Consider the following 26108-nt stretch of genomic DNA (forward strand, 5'->3'; position numbering starts at 1 on the left):
GATAGAAAATCCACAAGCCAGGAATACCTTCACAACCTTAATGGATTCCAGTTTAGTAAGGAAATGAAAACATAATATCTAGCTTGCCTGGATTTAAGATTGAAATTAAGGTAAGGCTACCAAAATTGCTAAGTACAGTCATCATTAAAATTCAAAGCAAATCAACTACTCCCAATTATGTGGGAGACATGAAGAACTGCATTTAATATTCTAGCTGTTGAAGTTTGGATTTTCCTTTTCAGTTGCATAACTTTGTCTTGGCCAAATGAAGAGGGGTGGGGAATGAGTTACCTTATAATGCATATGCAAAAACTTTAAAATAATTCAGTGTCAGAATTAAACTCCATTTGAAATACATGATTTTAATTTTGATGCTACTTTTGTATGAAGGTACTTTAACGCATTAATATTGCAAAATATTTAACCTGTCTTCAACCACTTAATGCTAATCAGCTTGATGAATGAAAGCAGTTGCTTTTCTGTAGTCCGTTTCATCTGTAGTTGCTCTGTGGAAATATTATGTTAGGGCTGACCTTATGAACAGCACACAAAGAACTTTAAAATTTTTCCACTATGTCCCTAAAATGAAAATAGTGCTCAGCAAAATGTCTGTTACTAATTCGGTTTTCTTGGCCTTTTTTTAAATAAACTTCGTATGCTTAGCGTCTCAATTGTTTGATAGTGTCACTTGTGCTGCACATATGTTTCTAGTTCTTCTTTAAAGCAGTGTTCTATATTATACAAGAGAAGAACTGCCCAGAAAAAAAAAAATTCATCACAGTGTCAAGGATATGTATTATGACCATCTGCAGCTATGCTGCATTCTTTTTCTTCTGCAGGTTCTCTTCTTCATACCATGCACAGGGAGGACTTGGGTGCACATCATGATTGTGAAGTGCAGAAACTCCTGCCTCCTTTGTTGTGGAGTGTGTTACAAATGAGGATGAGAACTATGGGAAGAATAGGAAGGTGATTTCATGGTTAAGGCAGAAAAGTGCCTTTTTGGAGAGTTGAACTCTATTCCTGTGTTTTTCACAAAGCTTGTGTGTGATGCTGTGTCTGTACAAACTGATTCTTACAGTGCATTAGGAGTGCATTCCTCAATCTGGCTTGATACTCAGGAGTTAAACAGCTGAAATCTATGGCAAGAGCAAAACACCATCAAGAACTTTGAACTTGGAGACATTATTTTATATTGTCTCGGGTTGAGCATCCAAAATTGGTGAATCCTTTTGAGTTTGTGTGTGCTGGTTTCTCTTCTGAAAACAGGACCAATTGTTCATTTCTGCAGATGACTTAATATTGGTGAAGAGGTCAGATGCTGTGGTGTTGGGATTTAAGAAGTGTCAAAGAAGGAAATTAGTAGTGGGTTTTCTTACTAAGATTTCTTTATCAAATTAAATACTGGTTACTTTGTACAAGGAGAGAGAGCTTATGAATAACTGTACTGCACTTGTGAAAGTGTACTGTATAAAGTTGAATCCTCTGGAAACAATGGCAGGAGATGTATAGTCAAAGACTGTGCCATGTCATAATTCATATGTACAAAGAAGATGATAAATTTCAGTTCTAGTGGGTGGCATTTCATCTCTGTTCCTGGTTTCTTCTCACAGGTGGTCAGTCTGTTTGAACAGCTTGCAGCTAAACCCACTGTCTCTAGACTTTAAATGCAGTATCTACCTTTCCCCCTGCTGCTTGTGCTTCCTATGTTGTTACTGCGCTTGTGCAAGCCCAGCTTTTGACCCCTCTTCATTTGGACTGCACAGGTTGTATCTCTTCCATGTATGTGTTAGAAAAGGATTCCTGTAGGATCCGGGAGAAGAGATCTTTGCTTGTGGTCCAGATGTCCAGACCCAGAGCTGGTCCGGCCTGGTGCAGGCTGTAGATACTGTTGTTACACCCTAGGCTGTAAGCACACCGCACGTTGCGACTAAAGCTTTCTGGGCAGGATGGGGCAAGGCTAAGCGTTCACTAATGAGTATCTTTGAACTGTAATTTTTGTTTTCCCAAGGTTTATATCTTGAGCAAATTTTCAGATGTGGTAAGAGGTTTGATGTGGAGCCATTCTCCACCTGAATTTTCATCATTCTTTCGAGTCAGGGTCAGAGAGGAGGTAAAGCTTTATAGCTCAGAAAGGGAAGATCTCAAGACAACTGAAAGTAGGAAAAACAGTATACATGCTTTTTGAATACTCTCAATCCAAGAACAGTTCAATCATTTTGGCTTAAATTTTTGTAATACAAAATCAAGCTTAAAAGCTTGAATCTATCATAGCCACTTGACATGGAACATTTTAGCCCAAAGAACTGCAGTTGCATATAATTTTAACAAATTTTAAAGGCAGCTTTATCATGGGAAGTACCACACAACCTGAATAATGGGTGGCAGTCAGTCCTACCTGTCACTTAAAACGAGTCCTGGGGTTCACGTTTTATATATTCTACCCAGGTTGAATTTATGCAAGTTTAAATGTTTGACGGTAGTCTTTAGTTCATTGGAATCTGTGTGAACCAAAACCACAAAACCCTTCTCTGTGATTTGTTTCCAGATGTACACATGATATACTTCACAAAAACACAATTGCTCTTAATTTTGACTTTATATGCAATATATTTATAATAATACAATAGTAAAACCTAAAATACACATTGGCAGATATAAACCAGATGCAGAGTCAGGCTAGGAGTAATAGAAAAAAGATAAATTGAATATTTCATGAATTGAGAAGACTCCTTCCACAAGAGTAATGGATTAAATATCTATCCTCTGTAATGGAACATACAGATATCTTTGCCAAAATGTGGTGCTCATTGTATAGTATTTTGAAGACTGAATTGCTTTTTGGCTTTTACAGTGTAGTAGAATTTTGATGGACACATGCCATATCTTTATGTGAAATTAAATGGGTATGTATGCCCTACATCAGTATTTCGGCAGCTATGAAAAATATTAAATAAATATGTCTTTATTTTTTTAAATAAGACTTCTTCTCAGCTTACTTTTTGTGCCATGCTGTTAGATTTCAATAATTCCAGGACCAAAAAAAATAACTTCATATTTACTTTTATAAATGATCTGCCAGCTGAATATGTTTTGTTCTCTGATTCATGAGAAACATTGTGTACATACTTCACTGTAAGCACAAGTGGTTGCAGTTCTTCTCAGCTTACGGTTTAGGGTTTAGTTTTTTACAGAACTGATATTGCAGAAAAATATTATCATTTTGTTAGAGACTATAGTTTTAAATGAAGGGAAGTTACAAGTACTTTATTATTTTTGTTATCAAAAAAAGGGTTTTTCTCTGCCTTTCAGTCTGTTTAACCCTTATTCATTTCACAGAAGTTATTCTCAATCACCTTCCTTGTCATCTAATGCTGGCTTTCATTTCCACTCTTGCTAGACTTCAGAGACTGCTCCACTGGAAGTTGCTTTGAAAGTATTTTGTTTTTTCATCTAAGTTTGCCTTTCCTGTGTCACGTGTGTAATTTATTTTGTGCTCTATGATCTTTGCTGTCCTGGGGAGCATACCTGCCCCGACGGCTGGTGGATAGATGGAAGGAGTATTACTTTCAGAAGTACTTGGAATCAGTTCCAGGAGGGAACCCCGGGGAGTTGGGTGTCCACACACATTTGATTCGGAGTCCTACTTCTTTCTTCTGACAGTGAGTTAGTGTAAAGCTAATGAACCTTGGGCTCTCACACGCTTAATTGGTGTGTAAGTGTCTAAGCCTCTAATTATTTTATAAAAAAATTAACTGCCTTCTCTGAATTGGAAATTGGAACCTGATTCCTTAAATAGCTTGGAGAATCAGATCCGGTACTTTGAGTGAGCTGTGGGAATTGTTTGCTAGCCGCTTGGAGGATTGGGGGTATGAAGGAATGAAAACTTTATTCTGACAGAGTCATGTCAGATAGATATGAAATCTTTATTAGCTGTTTAGCTTTTAAAGACTGTTGACACCAAACCTGTTTAAGAACCATGGAAGGCAGATAGACATGATGTGTGCTAGAGTCTTTGCTGCTTTTTTCTTTGCTTTCAACTTCAGATACAATGAGTTGTTTTGTCCAGAATGTGTATCTAATATGGATGAAGTTTCCCAAAAAGCTAAAAGGCATAGGAAGTATTTTTTTGCTTCACTATTTTTATCAGATTGGTGAAGAACTATCAGAAAGCAAAGGAGACAGGATTTGAGCCATTAATGTCTAGGAGAGAGAGGGGAGAAAAAGGTATCCTGATTTTATTTTATTTTTTATTTCTCCCCCAAAGCCTTCTTTCCAGTCAACATGGCTTGGGTCAGCGAATAGCTGCATGGTTGCTTTGGTCTCATCCAGTATGAAGTAGAGAATGGAATCCCCTAATTGTGATGGCCACAGTTGGCATGAGTTAACACTTGTCAGTCCTTAGGCAAATTTCCCAAGAAGTTTGTTAGGGCTGATCTGTGGCTGCTCAGGTAGTTAACCTTGCCATTGAACAGTTGAAAGATCTGATGTAAAGTTTTCCATTTGGCTTTTTTCCTCCAGAAAGTTGAATAGCTACTACAGTTGCCTTTTACGTGGTCAGATTGTAAACTATCTCAGCATTCATGCGCTGAAGATTATCAACCGCTGTTTCTCTTTCAGTTTAATGATGACTAGCTTATGCTATATGATGATGGAAAAACTGGGATAGAGGAAGAAAATGTAAAATTAACCATCCTTTTCCTTCAGATATTTCTATTACCTCCTAACTAGTGTGTGTGCATGGTTCTGCTTTCTGTGAGACAGAAGATGAACAACTTAACTAGCTGTGACAGTTTTGTGTTGCTAGCAACTAGTGACGAGCATCATTTCCTTCAGCTGAGGGTGGAAGGAGAAGAGCTGTGCTTCTGGTCTGAGAAATTCTGTCCCAGCTGCCTGCTCAATTGATCAAACAGCAAGAAAACAACAGGCTTATAGATCTATTCAATCAGTATATTGCATACTCGGATTGTTTTTTTTTTTTTTAATGAATTCAAATTCTGCACTGTGATAATCAGGAGAAAGAATATATTTGTTTTCATAAATTAGTAGGATTAAAAACTGAAGTTTAATGAAGAAATTGCTAGGATTGAAATTTGTTTCGTTTCATTTTAAAATGTTAGTGCTGGGGCTGGGCATTCTCTATTTTATTTTGTAAGTGCTTCCTATTTGGAAGTGAATCAAATCAGTTTTATAAAGCAAATTGTTATATTAAATAGATTTAAAATTTAATAGCCTAAGAAATACGCCCACTTTAGAAAGACTTTTACAAATTACTAAAATAGAAGAAATCAAAGACACTAGCAGTGGCAGTTATTTTTACACGGTCCTGAAAAGAAAACTCATTTATGGTTAAAATATTGAAGTTACATTTTATTCTAAAAGCAGAAAATTTTATGGAGTACTGGTTAAATGAACCTTTATGAAATATTATTTGTTGAGATTTTTTTTCTGCATTTTTAAGTTCTTTATCTAAAATATGTAGTTTATAATCTTACCAATTAAACCAATCTGTAGCTATAAAGGAGCCTGTGGAAGTGAAAACCAAAAATAATTTCATTTCTCTTTTAAATATATTTTTCTTTTCCTTGTATTTAGGCCATCAGCTTTGGATTCAAATGAGAGTAGCTGGGTATATGTAAAACATAGCACCAGGCTGCTTCTATGGAAGTGATGGAGCTTCAGCCATTCTGACAGAGAACTGGCACACTGGTGTTGCCTTGCATTTTGATCCTAATTTCTAAAATTAATATATTTAGAAACAGAAATGTATTCTTTACTAATTCAGAAGAAGGAAAACTATGTTGTTTTGCCACCAGTTTCTCTTATTACCCCTTTGTGGGTCTATTCGGGCTTGTAGATAGTGGAGGTTTACAAAACGCAAAGAGAGAAGAAACATCTTTCCTTCCGCTCTTTCTTTTCCTTCGCTGTCCCCCAAGGAAACACTTGCTATGCTTTAGTAGAAACCAGTTTTACTATTCTGATTTCAATACACTTTTATCTGAGGCCAAATATTCTGCTTCATTTTCCTCTGAAGTCTATGTTCAGATGTGATGCTCAGAAAGGGGAAACTTTAATTTGTATAAAATACTGTGCTTATGTAATGACCATGTACTTTTATGTCTCTCATCTGTCTGTCACTCCGATTTTCACAGAATTTGATTGTTCAAACACTCAAATGAGCCACTGCTTAGAATGCTACTGCATTTTTTCTATCCATGATCTAGTTCTTTCAAAACAAAACACATTTTCTTCTCAAAATCAAAGTAATTTAGGAATAAATTGAAATAGATAGCTGTGGGTTTTAGATAGTACTCTGCATGTAGTTTGATAGTGCTACGCACACTCTATAACCATTTTTTTTCTATAATGGGCATTGGATTTTAGTTTAGAGGGATGTCATGACTTTCTCTTATTTTAAATTCAGTCAGTGTGAAATTTATACTCAGTCTCCAGCAAGATTTTTAGGGAGGAGTAAGATCTTTTACAACTAAAATGCAACAATTCACACAGCTTCTTTTGTCCTCTCATCATCACAGTAAGGCACCTCTAACTTTTAGTCTCGTGATGTATTCATTATCTGCTCCTAGTCAACTCTGTGTCTGCTTTCATCCTGTGTCTATTACATATATATTTGTACAAGTCTTGAAAAATACCCTTTCTGGTTGTTGCTATCAATTGATTCATGCTATTGATTCTGTCATGAAAGAAATACATCTGTCATTTCTTTAGGCAGTTTTAGCAATTTATTGCCTTCTTGCTTTCTCAGGTCTCAGTGGCCTTTGCTTCCACTTTGTCTTTTGTTCCCATGAACATCCTCATTCTGATCACTTAATAACTCTGTTTTTGGTCTCTCCATGAAATAGGAAGAATATTTACCTACTGCCTCTTAAGTGTATTCAGAGCAAAAATTACTATTTCTGGCACACTCTGTAAATACAGTATGTTAGAAGTCTTGAGGTAGCATCTAAATAAATTCTTTATGCAACACTGTAACACCGCTTATCCATTATCGTTTATGAGCACACTTTCTTTTTCTCCTTTGCAGTGTAAGGTTTTTTCCCTGTTTTAACTGTAAGCATAAGTGTAACTCAGAAATGTTGCACCTTAGAATTGACTTCCTTAAAATGTGAACTCTTTTGTTTTTTTAGGGAGTAACAGGTGCTTTGGCAGTTTTGATGAAAGATGCAATTAAACCCACACTAATGCAGACATTAGAGGTGAGTATGGCTCATGAAGCCTGCCCTTCTCCAGCTTTCAGATTCCATATTGTGCTTGTCATGCTTCCCTCCAGTGACTGCACTTAACTTTCAGGGTTCAAGCCAGGGTCAAATCCATAAAGGCATTTTAGCAAATGTTCATTTGTGTATGTTAACTAATCAACTCTATCTGCATTTATACCTTTTTGGTAGGTTTTTTCCTTTCTTTGAGACTCAGGCTTTAGTCATAATTTTGCCCAGTGTTGCAAACTGTTGTTGTTTGTGTCATTTGGAAACTCAGGAGGGTCCTTTTCCCTGTTTACACTTTTTCAAAAGATGGCTCCCAGCCACCCTATCTTGCCATAGTGCTTTCAGGGACTAAATGAAGCTCAGCTGGGCTGTGAGAGCAATGTTTTACACTTACCCTAGTGAGCTTTCTTCCAACAGCTCAAAGGACACAGAATTAGTACAACCTAATTTTGTGACTGGGCAGTTGAGTATTGCCTTTTCAATAGTCAGCTGACTGATGAGCAATATTCATGGGGAGAGGGAGGAAGAAAATGGGGAAATAATGAAGCCATTTTGAAAACAAATGCATTTGGAGAAAAATTAATGTATGTTATTGAAAGTTTGACCATCAAAATTATATAGCTGGAATATTTCACAACAATTCCTGATATGGTGAAGAATGTAGAAAGATACCAGTGCAATCCCCGGTTGGTAAAAATGTCTCATTTTCTAAAGCATGTCAAAGTGATAACTACCTTTTTGCTTTTGTGTTTGGATGGGGACAGCTTCCTACTCTCAGGGCATATTAGAAAAATAGAATTTAAATCTATGTTATTTTACTATAGTCATCTTAATTATTTTCTCCTGCAAAGAACATTCGTTCTTTCATGTGGCTGTATGAAGAACATATGTGTGTGTCAGAATTTAATATAACATCCAATAGCAGAAACTGTTGGTCATGTAGGATCAAGAATGTCATGGCCAGAACTGTGTATTAAATCGCCACTTGGATAACATTTTGTGTGTTAAGCATCAGTGACAAGGTAGCTTTGATTCTGAGTGTTTACTCTGCGTCACTCTATTTGCACTTTGCGTATCTGTTAGAAAATAATGTGGTTTTGTTGTAGTATTCTAAAAGACAATTATAGATGTCAAAAGAGTTTCTTTTGATCGATAGACATTTGGTTCTGGGACTTGCATGCCTTTTTTTTTTTTTCACTGCATTTCTTTATATTTGCATTTCTATGCAATAGAATTCCTGCCTTTTATGTGGTATTCTTTTCTAGTCTAATCTATGCTATGGCTGAAACATCTGCCAACTTTCATCAAACACTATTGCTTGTTAGGAGGACCCTGACCGCAATACCCAAGGATATTTTTCCCAAAAATTCTTCTTACAAAGTTATTTTTAAAACAGTAAACTAAAGCAGCTCAGAAGACTGCTTCATGTTCCACTCTTGCCATTTGAGCCTCAAAGACAAACTTTTGTCACTCTTTGAATACCTGTTGGCTTGCAGGCTAATACAAGTCACCTATCCAAGAACGGAAATTGCCAGCTTATCTAGATCTTTTCCAAGATAGTGCTGTGTTTTGGCTGATGTGTGCCTTTCGGACTGTGTCATTGCTCTTGTGTAGGGCTGCAGTGGCCTGCTCTGTTACTGCCCATGCTGTTGTTGCTGTTCTTGACCCTCAACCTTGTGTCATATCCCATTTTGTGAATAAATAACTTCCATTATTTTTAATTATTCATGTTAATAGCTTTAAGAGGTGCTAATTTTAATAGCTTTAGTTTTTCCAAAAAAAGGGAGGGAGGGCAACAAGGAAGATATTTTGCCCTGCACACTTCAATGTAGCACAGTGATCCACCTCTGAGATTAGAGCACTCCAGCATGACAGATTTTAAGACAAGCTAATTCTAGTGTACCCTGAAGTGGTGGATGTAATAACATCTCTTCTGCTATAGGGAACAACATATTTCTGATGAGTGTGTGAATTACAAGTCTTTCTTCTTGCAAACCAGAAATGAGGAGAACTGAAGCCTAAATTACACTTGAAATCATAGAATCATAGAATGCTTTGGGATGGAAGGGACCTTTAAAGGTCATTTAGTCCATCCCCCCTGCAACTGGCAGGGACATCTTCAACTAGGTCAGGTTGCTCAGAGCCCCATCTAGCCTGTCCTTGAATGTTTCCAAGGATGGGGCTTGAAATAATCCTAATAAGTAGCATCCAAAAGAAGAGGGACCTCTTAAGTTTCCAAAGAGACTACCAATAGTAATTGGGCAACGTAATTCTAATCCCTTCAGGGAGAACAAGTTCTCAATACAAGTGTAAAGACCTTTAGCAACAGCACCACGACTTGACAACAGTTATATCAGAAATGATCCTGTGACAAGGACATCCAGTGTCCACAGCACACTGGTGGTGTAAAAAACAGAATAATGCAATTGAACAGAAGACAAACGCAGCTCAGACCGTGCTGTGGACCTGTCCTGCAAGTAGGGATGAAACTTCACTAAAGCAGGTCTTCCAGATCATTTTGATATTGGGGAATGGCAAAAAGACTGCCTGAGGAGGTGGAGCAGGAGACCCTCTGAGTGACTTCCAGCTGATACTGATGGTTAATTTGGCATAATTTGTAAGTGATAGTGTCTGTGGTTAGCAGCAGCTGAAAGTAGCCATTGCTGAGATGGCTGCACTCCTCTGTGATCTGGCAAAGAGCCTGTAGATGGCTGTTGTGTTAAGCTGTGGAGGTCTGAGGAGTTGCTTCTAAGGGTGTGTGAAAGGGGTGAAGAACAACCTACTTGGTAGATTTGCACCAGCTTTATATGGGCATCTGTGTGCACTGGAGAAGAGGTTTAGAAGTTCATAAATCAAAAATGACCAAATGCAACTCCTGCGTGGAACTGAACTGGCACCCTGTGTCAGTGCTTTTTTTCATACATGAATTGATGTGTGTATTTTAATTTGCTGGTTTTTAAAGTGGTTTCTTGGTGGGTTGATTTCCATCACAACCCTGCTACTCTGTCACCAGAAATGCCACCTCAAGGCATTAGTGATTGACAGTGTTTCATATGCAGGAATGACAGTAAAATCTCAAAATGGGAAATGTGCCGCACTCCACCTACAATAACTGTGGGCTTCAGTAGAACTTATATCCAATGCTGGAGAATTGAGATGACTTTGTTTGAAATGTACATAATGATTTCATAGTGTTTATCCGTGTTTGTCATGACAGATTTGATCCCTCATGAAGTGATCCCTTAATGTTTACCGTTTATTTATACCATGCATAACAGAGCAGCTACTCTATGGGACAACTCTTTGTAGTTACAGGCCGGCTGCTCTGGGATGGTCTGCTCGTGTTACATTTAAAGTGCCACTCACAGTAAAGATGAGGGGAGGATGGTAGTAAATATTATAAACATCCATCTAGCAGACAGATAACTTCGGGTATTTATTGACAGTCTGGGTTTATTTTCTTTTACTAAAACTTGGATAATAAAATTTCCTGTACTGAAAACAGTCAACAGAATGCATCCCTGTGCCACCGTTTGTTCTTCCATATAGCTTATTAAGAGTGTAACAAAAATAAGTGGCACTCTGCAGAGTGGGATGTATTGGCTGACACAGAGTCAATGAAGCTGGCCTGAGAAGACATTGTTGTCCCCGTTCCAGGGTATGCCTGAGGTTCTGCTGGATTTCACTCCCTTCAGTACCTAGACTATTTTTCTTCCAGGATCGCCCTTGTAAAAAGACCATTCAAATAACTCCTCCTTTTCTTCTGGTGGGTTTCAGAGCTCCAGGGGAGCATCTGTCCATGCCAGTGGTTTAGTAGTGTGTTTGGATGTCCAGTTAGTGGCCGGGGGACTCTTGGCTACCGACATTCTGGATGTTGGACCCCACAATCCAAATTTACTTCCCATCCATGTTGTGCAGATGAACTCTTGGAAACACAATTGCACAGGGAACGTTGTGGGAGACCCTTCTGGCCCCTCTCTGCGTAGCTGCCACAGTATGGGTTGGGCTGCACTCATCACCTGTGTGCTTCCATACATTACATCTGCCTATGGGTGTGCTGGGCTCTAACGAAAGCAGCCCTGTAGTTGCTTGCCACAAGAAATTAAGGGCTTGGAAGAGTAAAATTAAACTTCGTGAGTAATAAAACACAAATCGGAATAAATCCCATGGATTTCAATCTGGTAGCTGAAAACTACGGTCTTATTTATTTGAATGCCAAAAGGGTAAATACTGGATTAAAGTAAAAGTAAAACTTAAGGAGATAAAACTTAAATTTAGGTTGGTGGAAGTGGTTTGTATTTCATTTTGTATAAGTTATAAGCTTTTTGGGATAGGGGTAATCTTTTATTTTGCACAGCACCTCCCATTAGATTGATGCCTAAATACTATAAGAAGCTTTGAAGGTGTACGTACTTCAAGTTAAAATTTTTTGCATAAATATGTAAAACCCCAATTGATATTGCAGTATGTGGACATTAGCAGATAGAAAACAAGAAAAAAAAATCCTAATAAACACTACAAAGTCAGTGTGTTATGATGACAATAGTCTTCATCATTCCTTTGGTTACAGGGCATGATTTCTGGTTTGTTTACTTTTTCTGCTCCAGTTACACTGTTTCTTCTCTAGCATGTATGAGGCAGGGTTGTCTTTGGACTGTAGCTTAATTGTCTAGTTTTTGCAGAATATCCCCTGCCCATATGTATGCATATTCTCCTTTTCCACTCTTCATTAAAAAAAAATAAAAATAAAAAAATCCCCTGTTTTATTAGAACAAACCTGAAGTTTGATGTGCCAGTGGATAAAAAGTTACTTGTCTTTGCTCTGAACAAAACAATTAATTACATATAAATACTTCTAGAGGAAGCAATAAGAACAGATGCTTGTTGTTGGTATTTTATATGATTTGTATTCAGTGTTACTGAAACAGGAAAATCTGTTTTCTATAGTAGCAAGTATTTCACCGCCGTAATCCAATTGTTCTGGTGTTTTATGGAAAACATTAAAATTTATGTCTATGTAGGTTGTTTTCTTAAGACACTGGTGGTGGGAGGGAGCAACCAGCTTTTATTATATGGTTAATAGTCTCCAAGCTGTGGTTCACGGGGCTGTTGGATGTGGCCTGCAGCTGATCCACGAAACACTGTCCTCCTTAATGGGTGTTCCTGGTCAAAAATTGAGGAAGATTGCCCAGTAGCTTGCCTGAAATTTTGAGGGTTGGCAGTAGCTCCTAATACAGAATGTGTGAAGAACATTGATGGAGATAATCTGAAGTTGTCTGCTTACCTTTTCTTTAACCAGCTGGAGTTTTTTAAAAGCATTAGCACAACAATGGGGATTTGTTTGCTGAAGTATTTTATAGTAAGACAGCTGAAGGGACGTCCTTCCGTCTGATCCTGTATTCTGACTTGGAGAAAAGATAGCAGTTAATATATCTCTCCTAATACCTTTCTGTACATGCTAATTTTCTAATTTCTCCTTTCCTTGTGATGCCTGCCAAAAAAGTAACAGGGAAGCTGAGATTTGCTTGCTGTCTGACAAATTTCCCTATGCAATTACTTTGTTAACTCCTTGCCTATCCTTTTGCTGTTTTAGATTGCTCCCTGCTACAGAGTCTACTTTCCTTGTGTATTTGTATGACGTCTAGCACAGGGGAATTTGGCTCTGCACCCAGGGCTCTCAGGCACTTGGCCAGCAGCGATGAATGCTTTTTCTGTTGTATGTCAGCATGCCCACAGCACCCCAGCCATGTCCCTTCCCTTCACCCTCTCCAGCTCCTTAACCATTGACTCTGGTCCCTCATGGCTTCCACTGGCTACTTTGCCTGCACAGGAGTGGCAATTACAGTCAATGAGGAAAACAGGAGGAGTAAGGGATGGAGTAGGGCAGGAGTTGGGCTCTATTTGTGTACTGTCTGCAGCGATGCACTTAGTGCTGATTGTAGTACATGTGCCAGAATAGCATGCCACAGCATTAGGGCAGTGGAAATATGAAACATTAATACAAGGTTGGGTGAGAAGTTGTGTAAGTTACCTGCAGGTTGCATTGCTGTCCGTTACCTTTCTGTGAATGAAGCAAGTTCTGACATCTAGGCCTGTCAGTGAATGGGGTCTCAAGCACCTGAGATGTACCTAACCCCTCCGAATTATCTAACAATGCTTATTCGTTATATGCACTTTTGATTTATATATAACCTTGATTAGTCTGTGAGAATATTGAGGTTGTGTTCTTACCTATCCATTAAATAAATGATATATATTTTTTTATCATTCAGGGAACACCAGTATTTGTTCACGCTGGACCTTTTGCTAACATTGCACATGGAAATTCTTCTGTTTTGGCAGATAAAATTGCCCTTAAATTAGTTGGAGAGAAAGGATTTGTAGGTAAGTAATTATTTTGTTTATTATATTATGGTTTGTTGGTAAGTTGGCAAACAGTGATTTAAGTGAATGGATAAAATAGCACTGAAAGGTAAGAATGCTACGTCATTTTATGCTAATATTAATAATAAATAATCTTAAAGTGAACATGTAAAAAACCCAAAGCACTTCTTCTCTCACCCTGCACTTTGTCTCAAATGTTCCTGTCACCATATTTGAGATTCTGCAAGACGGCTGAACCAGTTAAATGGCTAGATTGCATTGAAAGAAGTGTCCTGTAGCTCCTTGTATTAGTATTCATTTGACCTGTCTTGATAAGTAGACAGAAACCATTCCCTTTTCCTGCTGAATTATTTCTCTGCCAATTCAGCAAACTCGGCCAAATCAGGGGTCAGGTGTCAGGTGTCTCTGAGCCAGTGCAGAGGAGCAGCAGAGGGAAGGTGGTAGAAGAGAGAGTAGGACTGCCTTATTTTGGTGGCAGTGAGCCATTAGGTTGGTCCAGCTGCATTGTAAGACCTCACCATGAGGCCTTCATGTTCCCATGAAAGCATGTGGGTGGGTGGACTTTTTATATTAAGAATTCAGTCTGCAGAAGCAACAGTAGACATGTAGAACTTACTGTTATGGTTGCAGGCAAAATAAACTTGTGGCTGAACGGTGAACTGGTTTTTATAAAAACTGTTGTGTGTGTTTAAACTTTAGAATTAATAAAATGAAAGGAGTGTTGCTACTTTGCAGTAGTAATGCCTTCGCACTGCTGCAGCCATTCTCTTCTGTGTCCTGAACACCCAGGCTGGCTTACATTAATCCTAAAGTTGAACTTTGAGTACCTGTGGAACAATGCTCTTGAAGAGGTGCAGTAATGTGAAACGTGACGTTTCTTATGCTAGCGCCCTTGAACTAGCAGAGAAACACGTATGTATATGCTTATGTCATACCTACATATTGCTGTAAATTACATAAAGAGAAACAAATTACCTGAAACTACTCTTTCTATTTAAATTCACTGGTAATCGTAGAAAGGATGGGGGAGTGGTTTGCATTGTTATAGAATATATATATACTTCTTGTGATGATAAGAATCAACCAATATATTTACAGATAGAGAATAGAAAGGTTTCTTATACAAAGCTGTTGACTAGTGAACACAAAGATAGAGGGATATCTTCTTACAGAAATCTTTAAAAGCAACAAAAATTAATATCAATAAAAAAATAAAGGATTGAAACCTGTTGTAGATCATACTGACTTTGAAAAAAAAAAAAAACAACCTGAAGAAATATGTCACTTTGGTATTCTCTGAATAACAACGAAAAGGTTGAACAGGTAGAAATTTTATTTAGGTGTATTCCATTATCTTGAGGACTTTCTTCTTTTTAAAGAATATTTATTGATTTTCTGTTTTCTCATGTTTGCTTGTTCACCTTTAGAGAAGTAAGTTTCTGATCTCCCTAAGCATTCTGTGCCTAGAAGAAACGTTCTCCATCTTTTTTTTTTTTTTTTTTTTTTTAAATGGAGCAGCAAAGTGCCCACAATGATTTTTAGATCCTTGTTAGGGTATTATTAACAGCATTAGTTCCTAGAGTCAGTTTTGCTAACCTCTGCCCTTCTGATTCAATATAATTTGCAGATTGTTGGACATTTGCATGTAATATTTTGTTAGCAAGAGTATTTTTGGGAAAAGTTAGATTCAGTATTCTGCTCTCACTTCTTATGTTTAGGTGGGAGTAACCAGGGAAGAGCTGATCTGTGTAAGAAAATAAAGCATTGCAGTTAAGTTGGTGAAACATGAGGTTTTCCAGGTGGTTTGGGCATGTGTTGTGTGTTTGTGTTTCCTTTTTAAAATGCATGATCATGTCAAGGAACAGGGTTATTTTCTCCAGTGTTACTGTTGTACAGCTAAAGAGTCTGTTCATTTCCCTCTAATAATCAAACATCCATTCAAAGTAAGAACATTTTGCATTCTGAATACATTTATTTAACGATAATGGAATAGGTATTTCATTAGGCCATGTTGTTATATGGCTTTGTGGAATGAAGAGCAAAAGCATTTAGGGTAGCTAACATTTTTCATAGGCTGGGTGAAGTGACTTTGTTTCTGAAATGAGCAATCTTTTCAAGTGGGAAGTCTGTTTTGTATCATCTGAATGGAAGTAGGTTGGCAACAGTCTTGAGTCTTGATCCAGGTTTTGGAGCCCAAAAACTATCGCCTTGGATTTGGATTCCCCTCCATTCAGTGCTCCCCTCAGGCACTGAGAGCATGTCCTTGCATTTCATGCTTTTTTTTGGTCTTATCCACCTGTTTGTCTTTAACAGTCTTTTTTGCTTTGTTCGTCTTTGGCCCCAGATTCTCTGTTGGGAGACAAAGCTGTAGTTGCAATAGAGGAAAACCTTTGTGTGTTGCCAGCTAAAGGCTCTTGTTTCAGATTTTATTTTACAGAACACAAATCCCTGTGAAACTGGTTTCAAAATGAGACTGCCTTTGCTCTGCTGAGCAAAGAACTTCAGCACGATTTTTAGATCCTTGTTAGATTATTAAAAGCAATAGTTTCTAGAGTGGCCTACTTAAATAAACTTTGCAGGTAGTCACAAGTGTAAATGGTTGTTCTAATGGTTGTAATTACAGTAAGCTTTATGTTTTAAAAAAAAATAATGTTGTTTCTGGTGACTAGTCTGAGCACATGGGCAGAAACTACATGTAGCAGTTGCTGGTTTATTAAATACTGTCCTATCCTACCCTACACAACTGAAGTCTAAAATGACAGCTACAAAGCGTGCACCAGTCCACATTTCGGTCACGTCCATACAGGCAGAGAGCCCAATGCCTTGTGAAGCTACACAGCAAAGCAGTTAGCAAGAAACTCCACTGCATCCTGCTCAGTGTGGTGTATGCCTGAACCCCGTCTTCTGCTGTTGAAACTCGGTAGGAAAAGCTGATCCTGCAGTTAATTCAGACAGTAGGAACGCAGGACAGCTATGCTGCAGTTTTGTAACTAGCTGAACAAGTTTAGTTACACTCTTGCTAAAAGTAAAAATTTGCACTGCTCCACATTTCTCTTTTGCCACTGTTCTCGTGCAGTTCATCCTTTCCTCGCATTGGATCTGGCACTCATTAGATTCTTTTATGAGCGATTGCAATTCACGTTTTCCCATGTAGGTTAGTTGTATAAGCTCATGGAAGAGTCCAAGAGGTGCTGGAAACAGCGTAAGGTAAGTGGCAGAACTGCGTGGCCAGGAGAGGCATTTTAGGGACTACAAGCTTATGGGGTTGGCTCTCAGCCTTGTGCAGCGGCATCCAAAGCAGGAACATAAGAAATCTGTGACAGGGTCTGCAATTAAAATAATTTCCTGTATAGTAGAATAACTATCTTAATGTACGTATGCTAGCTCACTCACTGTGAGATGGGATGATGATATATATACTACATAATATTTATATATTTAGTTATTATTTCATATAGTTATTATTTTATATTTGTTGTTTGTTATTTTGGTTTTTAATTAAGCCATAGTTATTTTAGGGCAGAACCTCCTGCTAAGTGTGTAGACAGTACTTAAGGAGAATTAGCGTGGCCTGAACTTGCACCGCAGTTTCACAAATATAGATATTTTTTATTTTCTGTCCTGGCTTAAGCAGCCTCCTTCCTCTGGCTGCTTGTTTCCAGTCCTGTGCAACCCCTCACTTGCCAGCACACCTGTTTATAGAGCCACGTGAGAAACTAAACTGGAGAGTTGGTCTTGATTGAAAACAACTACAACAGAAAAAATCCCTTTCCTTCCCCTCAGGGACAGTGGCTGGGCAAATGGTTATATGTGCCACAGGAGGAAGATGAGATAATGCCACATAAGATGGTGTTTTTGATGAAATAAATATTTATACTATTATAGCCTCATTTGGAGCTTTAAAGTGCCAGTAAAGCTACTGTGGATGCACTAGCTAGTCGGACAGAACCTGCATTGCCAGAGCAACTAAGCCTGTCGCCTTTCTCAGCCTGTGCTCAACTGTTTTTTGCATGACATCCCAGCAGAACCTATTGCCCTTTTTGTTGGCTTAGTTTTCTGCTGACTTAACACAGAAGCAGTTCAGCCCAGAGTCACAAAAACACCGGAGCTGGTGCAGGGGAGGGAGAGTTGGGACAGCCAGCAGCGAAAAACCAATCTGTTGTGTAGATCCCACTGTTTGTGTGACCGTGTGCCATGGCCAAGGCAAAAAAAAAAATCCTCCCAAAATGTTCTTTTTAAATTTATTTTTAAACCTTACTTTCTCTCTCTGGCCTGCGTTGCCTGTTTCTCTGCTTGCTCTGCAGCTGGAATTGCAGTGTGCTGTGCCTTTTGAGTAGTGTCGGTTACAACGATGTAGACAGCCTGGTTTAAAAAAAAATCTAAACAAAGTTTAACCATTGAGTGAGAGTGAACTCTCACTAATTGAAGGCATTCCCTGCTTCAGTTTCAGGTATCCTAGTGAATTCCTGGCCCTTATTAAGTTCAGGATAGCCTAAGCCTTTCAATTCAGTTTGTCCATTCCCTCTTCCCTGAGCCTTGTTGCTACATACTGACAACTCAGTCTTTTTGCTCTAATTTTGAGTTCTCTTGGTACAAGTTTTGCCACTGAACTTTTAGTGCAGCGTCTTGGTTAGCACTGGGTGGCTTGCACTTGTTTGTCTTAGAATCATGGAATTGTTTAGGTTGGAAAAGACCTTTAAGATCATCAAGTCCAACCGTTAACCTAGCACTGCCAAGTCGACCACTAAACCATGTCCCTAAGCACCACATCTACCCATCTTTTACTGCTTTGGGCCTGTTTCCTCACAAGTTCCCCCTATCCTTGCTGTGAGCAAGTGTGGCCCACTGAGGACTATTCATTTTCCTTTTGTATGAAAGGCTGCCTAGACTGGCCTGTTTAACCAATTCTACATCACTTGCTTTTGGTTCAGCTTAATTGTTAAACAGCAAGGACAGCTGGTATCTCAGCAGTGGCAAGGAAAGGAGCTTGGTATTTAGGCTGAGTCTTGTGCTGTGACTGAGTGGGGAAATATATCTTTATATGTATTTAGGCAATTACTTCTTTGGGGGGTTTTTTGTTTTGTTTTGTGATGTTCACCTCTTTCATTCCCCTTTTGTTCTTCATTGCTGTCCTCTGATGTAGGAATGTCAAACTCATGGCTGATCCACAGAACCTGGTTAATACTGAAGGCCACACCTGGTGTAAATTGCAACTGAAGTTTTTACTGGCAGCCCTGAGAATAAATTTGCCACTTCTGTAAAGCTTTAATTTTGCACAAATTTCTCCTTGTGCTTGTGTTCTTATTTCATGGTTGAGGGGGGTGTATTTTGATGTGCTGAAAGTCCTCTTCTGAAATGACCTCTCTGCCTCATCTTTCTTTCCTCCATAGTTTCCCACCATTACTCTGAGGAAGATTTTCATTGTTTCAGAAGTGCCATAGCAGTTTTTGCAAACAAGAACATTAACCAGGTTTCTGGATGTTTAGGTTAGAGTGATTGCCTTAAATGAACAAAGAATTGTTGTATTTGTTTCTCTGACAGCAGAAGTCCCATGTCTCGACCAATACAATGTATAATGATGATGTAAAATGCTTGATTTTAACTCCAGAGATTACACTATTTAAGGAGGCAAGTGTTCTTGATAATATTTTGCCACAAAAGATGCTGCAGTATAGGAAAGAAACATTTCACAAGACAGTTTTGGGTGTTCTTACACACACGCGCACTTCACAAGAATTTGGAAAATAGTGTATGGATTCAACCACACTGTAACTGCTGCCAGTTAAAAGTCCCTGTCATAAGCAATGCATGTATGCAGAACAAAAAATAAAGTCCTTGTCCTAGAAAGACTTGCTAGTTACTCAAAGGGCAAGAGGTGACAAGTGCATACTGACAGGCAAAGCACAGGAAAATGTGCCTTTATCACAGTAGTATTGCCATCCTGCTCACCCAGCGGTTTTCTTTTTTGTGATAGTTTCCAAGGCGGGGAATTCTTCATGTAGTTTGCAAATGGACAAATGGTGAGAGGTTCTGTAGGTTTCTGGAGGCATGTCTCATGTCAGGGAGAGCAGAGGAAGGAGTGCAAAGAAGCATCAATGAGATGGAATTTATTCTGATTGCTGATGTCTCAAATCTCTCGCTGCGGACAAAGGTTTGTTTAGAGAGAGGTGCTTTGAATTGCACCCAGAAATGGAGGGGACTAGACTACAGAACCCATACTAACATGTCACCTTTCAGGCATGCCATGAGGGCAAAGTGTTTGCACAAGTGCAATCCTTGTTTACTCCTGTGGGCATGTATGCGGGCAGTCTTGCGAAGAAGGGAAAGGAGATATCAATAAACCAAAAAAAGGACAGGGAAATTTTGGTAACTTTATCAACACAGAATGCAGCTAGTCACTCCTTGTGATGCTTAACACATTTAACATCGTCAGGGCTTCTTAAGTCACATCTCTCTGCCACTCTTTCCTCATCCTCTGTTGCCTTAAAGTAACAAAATACCTTCTAAAACTCCAAGTTCCTTTTCTGCATCAGTCAGATTGTTTCTTAATACTCTGTTAAGGTGAATAGAAGGGATGAATTATTAGGTTTTTTTAGTCAGTGATTGCAGGCTACCCAAGAGGTGTTTTGAAGACTTAAAGGATGAAAAAGGAAGAGGAATGAGCTTTCCTGAGTCGTATTTGTCAGTGTGTCAGAAATTATTGCAATAAACAACTCAGCAGATTGCCCAATCCATCTCTTTAATCCCTTGAAGGTGTTTCAGCTGAGGAAAGGGGTTGTTGTGAATCAGAAGAAAAGTAAAGCATGAATATGTTTTTGGAATCCTAAACCAAAGTCCTTCTGAAGTTTGTTTTTCAGGCTTGGACTATATGTTTGGTGGTTGCTTTCTTTCCTACTCCTAGCAAGCATGTCCCGTTCAACACTGAGAGCACACTGTGCTAGGCAAGGTCGAGTGTGACTTTTTCTTTCCTAGTGTCGTATCAGGTGACAAGAGGAGGGTTACTGCAAGCTGTTGGTGCCTTGCTTAAGAAAGGTTCACTTTCTGTTTCTTTCTTTAGTTGGTCCACTTGCTGTCATTGGAAAGAGTTTGTCACACATTGTTAATGGTATAAACTCAAGTAGAAGCAGTAAATTTTTATAAGCTAAGTAATTGACTCTTTTTATTGTGCTGGTACTCTTGTTAGAATAAACTAATGATGGTAGCTGCTCTAACTATCTGTTTAGTACATACAAAGTTGTATTTCAAAGGGTATCCATTTTGCATGCTCTCAGCAGACATTGTATAACAAGTTTATAAACCACCTTATGAAAATTGTGTGTGTTTAATATGCTAAGTGAATAATCTTCAGTAGATTTTTTTTTAACGTCATAAGATACTTCAAACTATGTTCTTAGTAGTAGTCTTTTTCCAAAAGAGGCAACTAAAGCCCAAATACTTTGGCTAAACTTCTTTTGGCACCAGTAGCACATGTGATATTAGTACATTTAAATGTTAAGTTAAAGGATTTCTTTTTAATTTTGTTTGCTGCTCAATACCACTAGAAAGGGTTTCCATGTGGTGACCCTCCAGAGAGCTTTTAATTTTTAAGATTCTGTCCAGTGTCTTCCTACCTTCTGTTATTTCATCTCTGACTTTGTCACTCCTTATTTTCACAAGTAACAAAATGTAATGCGATTACGTTCCAATATTTTGCTCTTTGAACCAAACTCTTTTTTTCTTGGTTTAAGTGTTAAAGCAAGGCTAAGGTTTCATGGTACAAGGTGGCTGACAAGTATTATCAGTGTAGGTGTTACTGGCCTACTCTGAAACGTGTGTGCTACAAACTAGATAAGGGATGTTCAAAATTTTATAGTGTTTTCTGTGATCCCATTCATAATGCAGCTGCTCAGGCAGCTGTGCTTAGCACAACTGCGGCAGTGGGGTGTCGGGGAGGAAAGTGATACTGTGTTAGTATTGCTGCAGGGCTCTTAAAATCATGGTCTAATGCTGCAAGGCACAGTGGTACCACAAAATGCAAAATAAGGTACCGTTACTGCTAGAAGATCTGTGAATCTTTGCCGTTCACTTGTGAACGGCGATGCCATTCACATCCCAGGTGCCCTTTTTATTTCTTAAATTCCATTTCTCTCATGTGTTGTAAAGTGGAAACAAAAAAATCTTCTCCTGTTCCTCTTTGCTTTTAAAATCTTAGCAAATTTTCTTACCAGTAAGCGAGAAAGTCTTCAGAGACGAGATGTCATGCAACACATTTTCCTTCACTAACAGGAAGTCGAAGTTCCTGAAAGCTGTGCTTACTTACTGCCTTGTCACAAATAATCTGGGTGCAAATCATGCTCACCTTGCTTATGGACTGCTGCCACTGAAAGTCAGGGGACCATGATTTAAATGACTTTCTATTGCAGAAAATGCTTAAAACAGTATTGAAATAATTTATTAATTATTATGCGAAATAAGAATCAAAACTTTTCTTATCTCTTTGTGTGTTCAGAGTCCTTGAGGAAGTCTAAGTGACTCCATGTTTTCACTGTAGATCTCTGGAAACTTTTTTTTTCCTGACAGTTCTGATCTTTAGGATACATTGCAAAGTAAAGCTTTTCAGAAGGAAGATGGGGTAGAAGAGAGCTGTCCTGAATGTTTTTGTGTGTCAGGAAGCATTCTAGCATTGACCTTGGTATCATATGTCACTGTTTTTCAGAGTTGAATTGATGTGGGACTTTGTAAATTATGCAAAGCTAAACTCAAAACTGAAAGTTGGTATTGATAGTGGACTATTGAATTATGTCTAACTAATATTACACTTGTCATAAAAAAGTGGTGTTTTGCCCAATAAGGAGAGGTGATGCTATTTTGAAGAGAAAAGCTCTGAAAGTATGGACTGTCTTGTAGTGAGATTTTACCTTCTTCCCTTTAAAGCAAAAAATAAATCTACAAAGTATTAAAAATTCACTTGGCATTCCCTCGCTACAAAATATATTTGTAAATGTACATTCCCAAATTGGTTGTTGATATCCACAATGATGAGGGGCAATTTACAGGAATAAAAGAACATGTGATTATAAATCATCAGCCATTTAGCGGTGTTCTCTGCTCTATCTGACAAGCATATCAGATGATCTCCTTCATAAACTGACTGAGCTCCGGTTTGAGACTAGCTAGGATTTTTAACTCTTGCTGCTACTGCTAATAAGCTAGCTGGATTTCCATGGCCAGTTTGGACTCCTTTGCTCTTGTTCTGTAATACCGTGTTCAAGCTTAGTTTTCTCTTTCTCAGGTGATAATTTTTATACTGTCTGTGTAACTAAACAAGCACAGGTTTTCTAATCTTTTATAATTAGTGCTAGGCTTGCCATTCCTATAACACAGCCTATCTGCTTTTTTAGTTTCTGCATCTGTTACAGTATTCACTCTCTTCAACACAGGTGCATGCACAGAGCTCTGCAGTCACTCTTACCTTGCTGGTGTTTATCCTCAGATCAATCACCTTTTCTTTTTTTTTTTTCTTCCCCCCTCATTTTCCATACATCACTCATTCTGTGATTGACTTAATACTGCTAGGCTCCCAGACACTTCTCTGATGTTTGCAAGTATGAAGGTCCCAAATTGTAAGTCAGATTTTTGTCATTAATTTCCAACGGCAACGGGTGTTTACTAGTAACTTACTTTCTGTTTCTCTTCATTTCTTCCTAAACACCACAGCAGCTTTTTCCTGTGTGATATCCTAGGTCCTCTCCATGTTGGCGATGCTTTCAAACTTTGGCATTGCCAATAAACTCCATCAGTGTTCTTCAGTCTTTCTGCTGAGGTTGTTTACCAAATAGTAAATGAGAGCCCTCAGACTGGTCCTCTCTTGGGTCCCAAAGTTCTCCTGTCATGGCTGCCTATTCTCCTCTCAATCATGTAATCATCATTTTTTTTCTAGCCTTGTTAACACATTCCTAGGTATTGCTATAGCAGGTTTTTTTCCTGAAGGCCACATTGATGACATATTGTCACATTTTTGTTACTGGAGAAAGGTTCGCATCTGGCATAACCTGCCTCTGGTAGACAAAGGTTATAGTTCTTCCTTATCTGTTTTTTTTTTTTTTTTAAATTATTCTTTTCTTAAAAAATCTGTCTGAAAATCATTAAGCCTGTGGTCACTCAGATTTCCCCCCACTCCTCTTACATTACTTAAATACAGGTTCTGATACGTTTCAAATACAAAGCATCAAGAGAAAAGGAACTTATTTAAAATGCTGATACAAGCTTTATGTGTTTGTTTTTTTTTTTCTTCCAGGATTTTGAAATTCCTGATTCACTCTTTTGATTCACTCTTTGTTAAGATTAGTGCATTCAGCTCTTGTGTATTTTGGTTTTTTAATTCCATCTTTAATGTATCATGGTGACCTCACTTTATTAGCTTCTACTTTTTCATTTGTGTGGCTGAAGACCTTTGCAATTTGTTTTGATTTCCTTTGCAGGCTCTGACACTCATTCTCAAGTGTAGCAACTCTGTCTTTTCCTTTTCTTTAGAGCTTGTGTAATTAATAGTTACCTATCTTCTGCTCAAGAAGGCCACCCTGCAAGATAACAAAACTATGTATTTGATTGCCTTTCCTCCTGGTGACCAGGAGTTACCACTGTTCTCAGGCCAGATGTCATGTAAGAGACCAGGCATTTTAATTAGTACATTTAGAGGAGTTTGAATTCATGGGTGAAGTGATTTCAGTGTGAGGAAAGCAATTTAAAACATAGTAATGACACGATAGAAAATATTGAAGAGATAGCGTGGCCTTGCGTGGTTGTTTTCAAGTTTTTTTGAAACTTGGCTGGTGGATGGATGCTGCTGCGTGCCTCACTGGCAAAGGAATTAAGTGGTTTTCTCACAGACTAAGAGCTGTGAAGTAGCACGCGTGTGTGTCGGTCATGCGCTGAATGACGTGTCACGCTGTAACTGAACTGGCTGGGTCAGAAGCAAACGGAGAACTGGACGTGCATACCTTATTTGAGAAAGCCAGGCTTTGTTTTCTTCATATGCGTTTTCAGAGTAGAAGGGAGATGTAGTGAGACAGTGTTTGGGTTGGGATCGTATGCCTGGGGGATTTGCTGCGATGACGATGGGGAGGCAGGACGGGTGGCGTGCATGTTCCTGCTGGCTGGCTGGTAACTAAAGCTGGCTGGCTCCTGAGGCGCTGGTGTATTGAGGAGACCTCTCCTTGCTCCTCTTTCTTGCCCAGTAAAAGACGAGGAGGCAGAGCTGCTGAGTCCATCATTTGTCACCAGCAGCACACGTTCTCTGATGGAGAACTCCTCGTCTCGTGGCTGAGGCACTGCAGTGCATAGCAGGAGGCATACATCTTGTTACCACCTCCATCTTTGACTAGCTTCGTGGCCTTAATCAAGTAATAGCAGCCTCCATGCCTGCATATGTAATCCCATTCTTTCTGATTTGTTTATTCAGTTTATAAACTTTCTTAGGGGCAAGAACCATCTCACCATAGCAAATGGGTAGATGCCAAACAGTACCATAATAAGAACTTCGAGGTAGAAGGCTCTTTTGTAGAGCCATGGCAGCTGCCAGTACTTAAACATGCATCAGGAATTCACTGACAAGCTGACATGGTATTTTAATCCTCTGTATGCTGACCTCTTCTGCAACATGTTAGAGCTTAACATAACTCTTTCCTCTGTCAATGACATTCATAAATTAAAAGTATGGAGTGTACAACTGTTAAGGGCTATCCATTATTCTTGGTCTCAGGACAGTTATCCAGAGGTAAAAATAGATAGGAAGGATCTGTCATTCATTCAGAAAGTAGAGGCACTGCCCAGTTCCTGATAAATAAAATAGCATCTACTGAGTAGAAACTGATGACATTGCAACTTCCGTCCTATTTATTTTCCCTGCTCTCCTCAAGTTAGCAATCTTACCTAGTTTTAAAACTCCCAAATTATAACAAGCAAATAAGCAGTGCCTTTTGTTCTTTTGTTGTCTACTGGTTGTATTGCTTTTATTTATAAGAAGAGAAGAACCAGAGGTTAAAAAAATGCAAACAGTAAAACATCATATATGCTAGGAAGTTCTCTTAATTTATCACTTGGCAAAGGAAATAAAAGCAGGCTCCCTAGCTAACAGCATTACTTTTGCTTAGGGTTATTTGGCAGAAAATCCATCATCCTCTCTCCGTTTGTGAGTATTCCATATTGACTTACACCCCTTAGCAAGGGTCAGCAGGGCAGAGTATGCATAAAGAGTTCAAGTCCCATTTCAAAGGCTGAATGTTAATTTTAGTGTGATTTATTTTTAATATCATTTGAAAATGAAAGCTCTTCATTAGATTTTTTTTGTTTGTTTGTTTTACTGGCTTTTTGATACTGAAATCTAATGTTCTTTTTGTGGACTACTTGCATAAGATGTAGGTTTGTTTGGACGTTTCCATCATGTTGGAGACGCCTTTTTTTTGTTTTTTATTTTCTGAGCCATTGTTCTGAATCTGCAGGCAGGAGTGCTTTGTTTTC

At 38.6% G+C, this 26108-nt stretch overlaps 1 protein-coding gene across 2 annotated transcripts in view; it reads left to right on the forward strand.

Annotated features, from left to right (window-relative positions):
* The window catches only part of MTHFD1L (methylenetetrahydrofolate dehydrogenase (NADP+ dependent) 1 like), a 159831-nt gene that overhangs the window by 52824 nt on the left and 80899 nt on the right, over nt 1-26108 (forward strand). For both annotated transcript variants that reach the window (XM_087776464.1, XM_087776465.1), the window contains 2 exons: nt 7149-7217; nt 13499-13610. In XM_087776464.1, coding sequence (XP_087632590.1) covers nt 7149-7217; nt 13499-13610 — 181 coding nt within the window. The remainder of the gene's footprint in view (nt 1-7148; nt 7218-13498; nt 13611-26108) is intronic.

Source organism: Nipponia nippon, unplaced genomic scaffold (genome assembly GCF_047370975.1).
Source record: "Nipponia nippon isolate SJK-2023a ecotype South Korea unplaced genomic scaffold, ASM4737097v1 scaffold_4, whole genome shotgun sequence".
Lineage (NCBI taxonomy): Eukaryota > Metazoa > Chordata > Aves > Pelecaniformes > Threskiornithidae > Nipponia > Nipponia nippon.